The 11,477-nt window shown below is 33.7% G+C and overlaps 1 protein-coding gene across 7 annotated transcripts in view; it reads right to left on the bottom strand.

The window, feature by feature from the left end:
* Positions 1–9,264, bottom strand: part of LOC107622505 (serine/threonine-protein kinase ATM) — a 44,281-nt gene extending 35,017 nt beyond the window's left edge. For 4 of the 7 annotated variants that reach the window (XM_021113508.1, XM_021113509.1, XM_021113510.1 and 1 more), the window contains exons 1-13: positions 8,895–9,260; positions 7,856–7,964; positions 7,599–7,742; positions 6,223–6,384; positions 5,913–6,108; positions 5,660–5,816; positions 5,429–5,568; positions 5,247–5,334; positions 4,408–4,511; positions 3,691–3,789; positions 3,065–3,121; positions 1,983–2,067; positions 1,224–1,298 (exon numbers count right to left, since the gene is read on the bottom strand). In XM_021113508.1, the coding sequence (XP_020969167.1) occupies positions 1,224–1,298; positions 1,983–2,067; positions 3,065–3,121; positions 3,691–3,789; positions 4,408–4,511; positions 5,247–5,334; positions 5,429–5,568; positions 5,660–5,816; positions 5,913–6,108; positions 6,223–6,384; positions 7,599–7,742; positions 7,856–7,964; positions 8,895–8,972 (1,494 nt within the window). In that variant the 5' untranslated portion in view covers positions 8,973–9,260. Of the gene's footprint in view, positions 1–1,223; positions 1,299–1,982; positions 2,068–3,064; positions 3,122–3,690; positions 3,790–4,407; positions 4,512–5,246; positions 5,335–5,428; positions 5,569–5,659; positions 5,817–5,912; positions 6,109–6,222; positions 6,385–7,598; positions 7,743–7,855; positions 7,965–8,894 lie in introns of those variants that run through there. The other 3 variants (XR_002355582.1, XR_002355581.1, XM_021113511.1) reach the window with 3 other exon arrangements.

Genomic DNA, 11,477 nt, shown 5'->3' with positions numbered 1-11,477 from the left:
ATGTTATATCCTTTGAAATAAAAACCTGCCATTAGCATCCAAACAATTGACCACTTTGTATGATTGGTTGTATACTAAAAAGGTATTCTAAGAGGAACAAAATGCATATTTATTTTTGTTATATGGTCTTAAATAGGGGTAACAAGCGCACCCAAAAACCTTAAGAGCATAATAATAGGTTTCGTATGAAATAAACACTCAAAGGGGGATGAGAAGCTAAGATTAGAGCGGGTAGCCTATTGCATGCTTATAATAATAAGATTTTATAATCGATTACATGTGCAGTTTTTCTTCATTTTTTGTGCATATACAAGTATTTTTAGTTCATCCGCCATTTCCTGCAACACCATATGCCATTATCCAATGGTGGATTTTCGGCTCTTTACCGTAAGCCGCCATCCGCAATCAAAAGCAATTCTTTTGTGGTGTGATTCTCCTAAAAATCTTCCTAGACAGATGCTAAACTAAAAATGAGAAAAAGAACTTTAACTAAAGTATCCAAAAGTGCCGAGCTTCTTCCTCCATCTCTAACTACTACGCTACCTTTCATCTAGTCTACACAAGTTACTATTGCTTCCGCAGGCCTTTTCAACACATCTCAACTATTTAAGTGAAATTTCACCATTTTGGAATAGTGCTACATCAACTTTTTCCCTCATACTCATTCCTAATCCTTTCATGTCTGGTGTATCCACTCATCCAGGACACCAACTCATCTTTGCATTTATCATTTTTTCTTGTAGGTATTTTCCTTTTTTGGGTGCAATTCTTGGTGTCTTACTGCCCAATAATCAGTATAATACCCTAAAATATGATGAACTCTATAACTAGAGTGGTAAGTTTATCATAGATAACATCTGTGAAATATTGATTACCCAGTTACAGAGATTAGAAATGCAAAATTTACAGGCTGTTTCTAACGGTAGCCAAGGACCTACATTACCCTTGCCAGAAATTAATAGATTCATGAGAAGAGACAGGAAGGGCATGCAATTATGATGTAGCTAGCTAAAGTGATTCATGAGGCTATCAATGGAACAAATATAGGGTGAAATTTTCTTTTGAAAAAAAAATACAGGGTGAAATGAATAAATATGTAATTATGCTGGTCAGCTTGTGTACATAGAGTCAGAATACAGGAGGCAGAGATATTGAAAATATCTACATATAACAAGAACTTCAACCATTAAAATCTTGAGCCAGATTATGTCAACAAAACTTACAAGAGGGCTTATGTTGCTGAAAATTGGCAATGCATGCACTAAAGTACTCCATATTAGTTGCCAACCACTGATGAACTGCAAAAATTCATTTGACCAACTTAATGTATGATTTAGTAAGAAAACGTAAAAGCAACAAAGATAGTGACAAGTGACAACTGTCTACGACAGGCTTAAAAATTATCTTTGATGATAAAAATGTTAGAACTCAGTGATTGCTAAGTAATGTCTCTTTCTTTAATGCTTTAGTACAAACTTTAAATGAAAGGTTATTCAAAACTTTCAATCGGTGAAATTCAGACATGGAAGGTAAATTTCAATACTGTATATTGTTGTCACTTTAATATTCAGTAACTTTTCTCAACATTGCTTGGCTTATTGAATGTTGTAACCCATTCACCAAAATATATCGCCAGATTATTAAATGCACACTGAACACCTACCATTTCTCTTCCAATTTCTCCTCCAGAACTTAAGAATAACAATGAATGAGGAGGATAAGGTATCCTCATAACCAACAAATAAAGGAAAACATAACAGAGGATTGAAGGGCATATTAATCCTCAAGATAAGCAATACTATTTTCACACATGATCATCCATTATCAATGGCAACTATTATTGTCATGTTGAGACTGGGTATTAGAATTTAGAGGCATCAGCGCAGGATAAATCAAAAAGGACCAGTGAGACTGTGTTTTCATGTTTGTGTGTGTGCGCATGCATGAGAGAGAGAGAGAGAGAGAGAGAGAGAGAGAGAGACCTCATTTAATTTAGAAGATGGCACTGATGATATCACCATCATTGAATCTGGAAGAAACAGAACAGATGAAAGTTCCTGCAAACTCCTTCAGAAGCAAGAGGAAAATCAGGGCCCACATATCAACTCCACTAGAACAGAATGACATATCTATTTATAATATATTAAAACAGAGCCCAAGGTAGCCTATAGATGCATTGTTATGAAAGATTACAACTGTCACAAATAACAAATAACAACATAAATATGTGTACACCTAAATGTATATTTCTAATTCTAGAACACCCATTTACATTCATAGTATAACTATTCTAAAGAAATCGAGTTTTTGTTTTTGTGGTCTTATTGTATTTTATTCTTCTTTCCCAAAACAAATGAATGCTCATAGCTTGATCCTGTGCAATTAATACGTTGGTCAAAGATTTTTTAGTATCCATGACCATCGCCAAAATTTACTATGCAAAATAGCCAGATTGAAACGGCGGAAAAAGATCATAATAAAAAAAGGCAAAAAATCCAACAAGCAACAACAGAAACAAATGAATCAGCAAATAGTAGTAGCAAAGAAAAAGTAGAAGACAATCAAATGCAAATTTCATGACGAGCAAACTTTACTCCAAACATTCAAGTGGAGGAAAACAAAACAAACATCACCAACAAGTAGCAACGCTGGAAAAAGGAAGACACCAAAAGCGGAAAAAAAAAATAAGTAGAAAACTATATTGAGCAACTTTAGTTGATTTACTACTTAAGACATTATAACCGTTAACAATTTTAAATGTATTCAGACATGATTAAACCAAAAATTCAATAATACATTATTTATCGCATTATTCAATTAAATTCTTTGTATAAATATACACTATTTTATTTAAATAATATTAGAAAATCTAATAAAGAAAAACTATCATAAGAAAATCATAATTCAAATTCTCTGCGCATCACGCGGATCAAAATCTAGTTTGATATCAAAAAGAAATGAATAAAACTAGAGATTATTATCAAGTAAAAACATGTAAAGAACAACAGGACAATGCCAACTTATTCACATGCATATGATAAGATCAACAAAAAACAAAGCATACCGCAGAGTCCATAACAAACCATCATAGGCACGCTCCACATTGGCACAATTCACAATCCTGCAATATTATCTCAACTTTGTTAAGTGAACAGTGACCATGACCATTCTTTCCTACAGAGATATGGCATGCATAAACAAATATTCAATTTAAATTTCAAACCATTACCAAGATAACTGAGCATTCAAAATAATACATCTTAACCAGTAAATTGTCGAGAATAAATTCTCCCAAAGTATGCGCAAAATTACAACACTTTATATATTAAAATGGGAAGAATATCACCAAGAGCATGGAGATACTCCCAAGCTAATATAACTCTTCATAAATACAGAGGGGTTATATAAAAAATAAAATAGTATAACAAAGGAAACAGCATGATAGAGAAGTTTGTGAATGAGACATGTCATGCTTTCAATCTTGAAAAGTGTATGTTTAAAAAATATATAAAGAAAAGAGAGGGCAATAATGCCAGGAACAATACTGTCCAAACATTTCAATGCAATTCCTTTTGAGTAGGAAAATATAAAACTCTTTGGAATAATGCAAATATGAGGGAGCTAATATTCCACCTGAAACAAATGACTGAAGCAACTATTACTATGTCTACCTTGTGAATCCCGAATTACCTGTCAAAGGTCATCCATATGCCTTCAAACCAGTAGAGAAAAAGATCTTTGGGAATGCAACTATGGTAATTTCGAATAAGAGAACAAAATGCAGCATTCCTGTGGAGCAAATATCCTCCATCAATTACCATCATGATAATTAATTTAAACAGGGACATGGATGGGTGTATTTATCTACATCAGTTATTAATTTTCACTTTCCTTGTGATGATGCCTTTTTTATTCTGTAATCTCTCTTACATTCTATCTGTCTATCCAGCAGGGGGGGAAATCTTGCTTAATTACCTCTGTCATGAAACCGTCTCTTGTAAAATAAGTATAGTAAAAATACATGAATCATTTATATTTAACACGTCTCCTCATACAAGAGCATCTTTTAGGCTTAAAACATGAACAGTGCAGAAAGCCATCTTATGTCATACTAAAATCATTTTCATTATTATTTATTTAAAAGAATGGGGGGCAGCAGGATCAAACTCTAGACCCTTTTAGTCAGAGGCTCTAGTATCATATCATAAAACTTAAGTTGTCATGTAAAAGCTCGTATCTAACAACCTCTATCTACACTTCACATTCTACTAACATATATAAGTTAATAAAAGTATAAATTTACAGAGAATAATTAAATACATAGTCAAACAATCATCATATTCATGTTCTATTTCTTGGGGACAAAATAGAAAATGAGTGCACCCGACAACTATGCTTATAAATTACCATAGCCATTTGCCTTTCATGAGTGCCTCCCTCATAATCCCAGCAGCAGGTTCCCTCTTTACCCGTTTTTCACTAGAAGATTCTCTGGTTGTATTAAGGCAAGCCTGATCAACAAATCGGGTTAGCAAAAAATAAGCAAATTCTTATAGCAAAAAAGACCAAAAAAGAAAATACCACATTTACTAAATCAACTAACATAAAAATGTAATATGCTCAAAATTTATACACAAACACTATATGCAAATTATATATGTCGATAACTCTACATAATACGCAGAAATGTTATCATTCTAAAAACAAGAAAGATCATGGTAACAAATATTCAAGAACATTGTGGCAAGAAAAACATAAATGTTACCAAGGAGAAAAGAGGGCAAGTTTAACTGATGAAAATAAAACAACCACCAAAATAGAAATAGAAATATAAATAATAACAGGAAAAAGACAGCAACACTGTTCAGCTTCTCCACAAATAAAAATGAATATCAACCACAAAATAAAATATGGAGGTTTAAAAAAAAAAGCACCAGAGAACTCCACAAGGACAATACCATCCCAAAAAATGTCATTTAACATATAGGGTGCCTTCTTCAATCAAACACAGAAGCACTGCTACTAAAAGACACAATGCTAGAATACTATGGCCTCATCTTTATTGAAACATCTAGAACAAAGGACAAGAAACTGCTCCACAGCAAACCCAGTATTCATTAACCACACTAGACACACTCAAGAAAAGAAAGCATAATTAAAACAGCTGTGTTTTATCTTACTAATTATATCAGATAAAAAATAATTTGCAGAGTGTGGGTAACGATGACTGAGTTTACAGTAACTACCCGATAAAATATAACTGCAGCAAGTTCCACCAAGCCACAATGTGAACTAGTCAAAGCTCCAAGTTTATCATCTTTATTTCCATCTCCCCTGGTCAGAAAGCTCATTGTGATCATTGGTGGGTACCAGAAAAACCAGGCATCAAATATACAAGATATGAACATCAGAATTTGGAAACACTCACCTAGGCATTGAAGTACAAGACATGCTACCCTGATCAAGATCCTTACAAATCACATCCAAAAGTTGTTCCACCAGTAAACAACTATCAGCAGCACCCCTCATCAAATTTAATTGTATCCTTGAATACAATATAAGTGAATCCTGTAACAGACATTGGGTTTAAAAAATAAAAAATAAAAACAATTTATAAGTTTAATGCGGTATTTTGCATTTAAATACAATGATAAGATACCTTAAGCACTCGATCATGTGTTGTCAGCCAACAGCGAAACACGAACTGCTGTATAGCATTATGAATCTCTAACAACTGACAGCCCAAATTTGGGCCATCATTTAACAAATATGTATTAATACACTCAACAAGCTTGCGTGATATCTTTCCCTCTTCCCTAAAGAAAGAAACCAAGATAAGACATTGTATCCAGATGAACAGAAAATAATAGTAGAGACAGAGTTACAATAAAATGGAAGCAACTTAAGAGTACCTGATCAACAAACAGATCCTAACAAATCCCTTAACAAGGTCTTCTCTTATACTATCAGGATAGTCTCCAGGAGGATTTTCCAAAAGAGAATGAAGCGTCAATATATAGCGGAAGACCTCCTCCTTGGAAGTATAATGACTAATATTTTTCACATTCAAGCTTGCTTCAACCTTCTCAATGTACAGAAACACCAAGTCTTGCCAAAAAAAAAAACAAAGAAAGAAAACAAACAATAAATGAATATAGAAGATTAAAATGATCATGTTGACAAGATGCAAAGATAACGCATGCCTCAATTACAGAAACTTACTGCAGTAAATCCGTTTCTTCATTTGAAGACTATAATCGCCAACTGCCAGAAGATGTCGAAGGATAATTCCATACTCTGACTGGAAGCTTGGAACATTACTCAGGACTTCCCAAACATGGTTAAAAAGTGGTTTAACCACAGATGACAATGGCAGAGTTTTTCCTAAAAACAGAGGAAAACAAGTAACTAAGGAGATGGAAACCTGGAAGGTGCTTCAAATATAAAATTTTTAAGATAGATTTACCATAATGGTAGCAATAGATATTAAGAAAACAATTAAAAAACAATAGACCATCAAAAGTATCAACACTCATTAAATGAGAAATCATACACAGATTTTCTTTTTTATAAACTAGAAAACAAAGGACCAGATTGAGTAAATGCACCTTTTAAATGAGCAACCATAGTCCAACGATAAGGCAGTAATCAAATTCTTACCAGAAGAATACTACACAACGAATCCTTAAAAATGATTAATTTTAGACTTCAACAAATCTATGCATTAAAAGAAACCACAATATTGTACAACGAGGAGAATAGTAAAAACGCAACAAAGATTTCTTGAGTTCTTGCAATCTTGCATTTTACATTGTTTTGAGGGATATCTTTGGCCAGCATTAAATGCAGAGAAATTTCCTAGTCCTTTTATTTTGGAGTGAAAAAATTTCTTAGAAGCAATGATGACTCTCTTAGGGGTAGTCTTCCACTCGTTACAACCTTAAATATCACCAGAAAATAGTTTTTGACACCCCTACTATATTTAGACTTTTGAAGATAATATGAAGTTTTGGACACTCTCATTATCAACATTGCTACTTTTTTCCCCACATCTTCATTTCATGTTCTGAAACTCCGAAGATAATGGTAGAGGTATTTAAAACCAATAGCCAACAAAGTTAAGGTGTATAGAAACAGATGGAAAAAGCCAGCTTCTAAGAGGCTCATTGATCAAAGCATGACGACTTTACAAAATTAGTTCCCACTAAAAACCATCTCAAGGGATGGAAGTGAAAAATATAAAACAGCGAAGCAATATAATATAAGCAAGTTTTAGGAAAAGGCAGTATAAATTTACTCAATGTCTTAAATCTTTAAAAAACAATGATGAATAAAATTAAATTTGAGAGAGAGAGAGAGAGAGAGAGAGAGGATCTCATAAGGTGGTTATGATTTGAAGTTTACTTATACTAATAGCTCGTTAGTATATAAAAATGGATCTCTTACAAACTCTAAATCCTAATATATATAAAAATGGATCTCTTACAATTGCCTTGTTTATTTGTTCTTCTTTGAGAGTTTACCTGTCTTCTAGCCACACTAGGTTCTCATCAAAGGGGGAGGGGAATTAAGCTTGTTACCAACTAAACTAAACTGACCTGAATATTTTGCTTCTTCAGCTCGTTGTACAACAACTCTAAGAGTCTTTGCATATATTATCTTTGGATTTCTCCGCTTACTTGACGATATTTCCGATGATGCACATTGAATAAGTAAAGATATGAGAAAGGGCCATGTTTCAGCTGCCAATATAAAATTTAAAAAAATAAAAAGAAGAATTCCATAAGTAAGATTACAACTTAGATCCAATAATATTATATGTATAGCATCAAAATGCAAGTAATAATGAACTTACAGTGAGGAACTTCATCAGGTCTAAGTTTTGTAGTATTCAATCCAATAAATTTGCAGAAGTTATATGATCTTTCCCCTTCTAACCAAGTATTTAACAACTTGATCCCTTCCTGATAATGTTTGACACAACAACACTCATGATAAATCCAAGTAAATAATGAATCATTCTTGGAGAATGTGCACATAAAAAGAAATCCAATGGTGAATATAGTGTAGCTGGATCAATTTCAAAACACAGCATGATATCGTAAAATGAATAAATGAAATGTATCACAATTTCTATCCAGACAAAACAGGCTGCTAGTTATCCCTGAATTTACTGATTTCAGTCAGCAACCAGGAACAAAGAACATCAAATCATTGCACACGTGTATTATTAATATAAGTCATTCAGTCCAGAGTATCAGACTTTTTTTACCAGTTGAACAGAACATGAGAGGCAAAACATAAATAAATATAACTTTTAATTTAATGATCCAACACTACTCTGCTCCAAATGTTCGTTTCTCTTTTTCTTAGGTTGACAACACAAACAATAATTCCAAAAAGTAAAAAAGGATGATATTCACTCGGAACTCAATACTCAGAGTTTTTATATACATTATTGTTTCTCATTTAACTCAATACTCACATTCTTTTATAGGCATTATTGTTTCTCACGTTAACTATAGTTTTAAAAAATAGCTGAACTGTTGAACTCTAAATCAACCAGCGAATCACTCTTTTAGTTTACTCTAACTAGCATATAAGGATTCTCGTGATCTCATCATAGCATCAAAGTTGCTTACTCCGGTTCAATTTACTATAAGCTTGTCAAAATCCATTGCAGTCAAAGCAACATTAATCTAAACACTAAACTCATCGCCTCATGCACAACATTAACAGCAAACACACTAACTTCCTTCTTTTTCTTTTAGTTTCTGTTTTCTATTTTTAATCCAAATCAGATTCCAGACATTTCTTCAAACACAAAAATTTCACCAAATGATGTGCTTCGAACAGCGATTAAAAGAGGTTTGATAAAAAAGAAATCAAGTTACTTCGCGAGCTTTGGCTTTATCGGAAGTGAGCTTGAACACAATTTCTTGAACATCTCTGGAAGTGACGATTGTCGCCATTGTCGCGGAGCACTGTGAAGGTTTAATGGAGTGCTCATGCAGAGAATCGAAGCTGATCGAAGAGGTTTTCGCAGTGAAATGGGGAAGCTAGGGTTTCGGAACTGGGAGAGGAGGGTTTAATGTTTTGTTTTTATGGCGGGAAAGCGAACGGTTTTAGCGTTTTTGTCTCCGAAGAAGCAAGTGAATTCTGAACATAAGATGACGGAAACTTGGAAATGCATAATTTTGGCAGCGTTTATGCTAAATTCGCCCTGAAGTAAAAATAAGTCAGAGAGCGTGATTATAAATTTAGAACTCTTTCCTAGTTTCCTTCCTTACTTTCGATTTTTTTTTTTAATCGTACAGTATTTTTATTTTTTCATATATTTTTTTAAAATTAATTTTAATATACTATCAGTGTAAAATAATTTTACATAAAGCATACAGGAGAGGACCACACATATCCCGCAAATCCATCTCATTCAAGTAGCGAGTTGACTTCGGTCTTCCTTTTGTCGCACGCCTGAATGTCCAATTCGTGATTACCTTCGCTCCTTTATATCTAACCCACGTAGATAAGTCACCCATCGGAACAAACTCGTCTCTGTAGACCTTGCAAATTTCAGACATTTTGCACATGTCATACACATATACTTGTCAATTAAGACGATAGTTTAACATGCACGGACGTGCCGACATAGGAGTTGCTCAACCTGGAAATGACCACAATCGCAATGTCGTTGCGCAAGGTTAACATTGTAAATGGAACCATCTTACATTTTGCGAACCTCAAACATCTCATTGCGCCTGTCGAACCGATTGACCACAATGTTTCTTCCGAGTAAACAATTCGTTTAGCCGATAGAAAGTAGACCTAACAATGGCAGTCACAGAAAGGTTGCGTGCACCCTTCAAGACAGAATTTATGCACTCTATCAAGTTTATCGTCATATGTCCCCAACAATGACCTCCGTCGAATGCCAACACTCATCTCTGAACACCAATTTCATCGCACTATTGAGTATATGTCTCACCCCACTCTTTAAGTCGTTGGTAGTTTTTGTCCACTAGAATAGCATGTTAAACAAACCATGTAATTATAAGCATAAACCACAAAATTACTATGAATATGACCATAACATCGAATTCAAATACATGTGTTAACCACGAATTTATGCAAATACGAAGCCTTGAACCTCCTTAAGAAATTGGGTCTGATGTGCCCCATGCAAATTCCGGAAAATGCATGGGTTCGAGATCCTGAGTCCGCATAAAAGACAGAATACCAAAGGGGTGCTGGCTTACAATCGCATCCGTTTCATTATGCACTGCCGAATTGCCTGCCAAGTTTTCGTCATCGACTTCATAGTTGCCTTCGAACTCCTCTTCACTGTCGTTGTTATATTATTCCCAATCTATATCCCCAAGCTCATCAACATTGACTTCGTCGCCAACCGCGTTCAGTCCCGTATGCTGTTCAAACTCAACATACAGCTCTATCATCGGCACATGAAAATCGGGTTTGTTGATAAATATAGAACATCTACTGCATACATGTGTCGTTAGTGATGGACATTAGTTGAATCTGTATCAACCCACCAAATACTTGTATATGATTTCTGTACAAAATGTTGCTCACCATATTCGAAATGTGACTTTGTATGTTCTCACAATTCACAAAGACTATTTTACAACTCTACAAATCTCATGGTGCATGGAATAGCAAATGAAAAGGGACATTCACAAACAAAAGTCACTCCTTCGTGTGTGTTTGGTATAATCTCACCATTATAATACACTCTCAAATTTACAATACCTTCCATAACCTCAACTTCACCTAACTCGATTTTTTTGACACAACTAATTGCCAAAAAAACTCACAACTATGACATATATGCAAGAAAGAGCAATAGGAATAAAAGTGAAGTGAGGAACTTCGGATGAATCATATTTCGTATTTACAGGCAAGGTTCTCGATTAAAATATTTTTTTCTACACAAAACGCAACCTGCGTTTTGAAGCTTTCGAAAAAAAAGATTCTAATAAGTTAAAAACGCAAGCTACGTTTTGGAGTTTCTAAAAAATTTAAATATTGTCCATCCATAAATGCAGGCTACGTTTGGGTCAAAAAGAAATAAAAAAAATTGAAAAATCTAAAAAGATTAAAACACGGGCTACATTGATTATTTTGATAAACATAAAAAGATAAAAAAACAAATAAAAAGGGTAAAACGTAAATTACGATTTAGACTGACACCATAACATCAAAAATTTTTTAACACACATCTATTTTATTGCACTAGACCATAATTTTTTCATATGGAAAAAAATGAGCCCATAAACTGCTACAATAAATAAAGAGAATAAAATAATAAATCGCAATATGAAATTGAGTTTCCTGAAGAAGGCAGGGTCAAAAATTTATTAAGTAAGACATCTTTAGTCAGATCTCTCTATACAATGTGAAATTACTCCCTATCACTTTTTGCTTGTCTCTTTTTTTCTCTACAATATAAGTGATTATAT

The sequence above is a fragment of the Arachis ipaensis genome, chromosome B10, assembly GCF_000816755.2.
Source record: "Arachis ipaensis cultivar K30076 chromosome B10, Araip1.1, whole genome shotgun sequence".
NCBI classification, from domain to species: domain Eukaryota; kingdom Viridiplantae; phylum Streptophyta; class Magnoliopsida; order Fabales; family Fabaceae; genus Arachis; species Arachis ipaensis.
The sequence above is the reverse complement of the archived record's forward strand: the minus strand, read 5'-3'. Positions and strand labels throughout refer to the sequence as shown.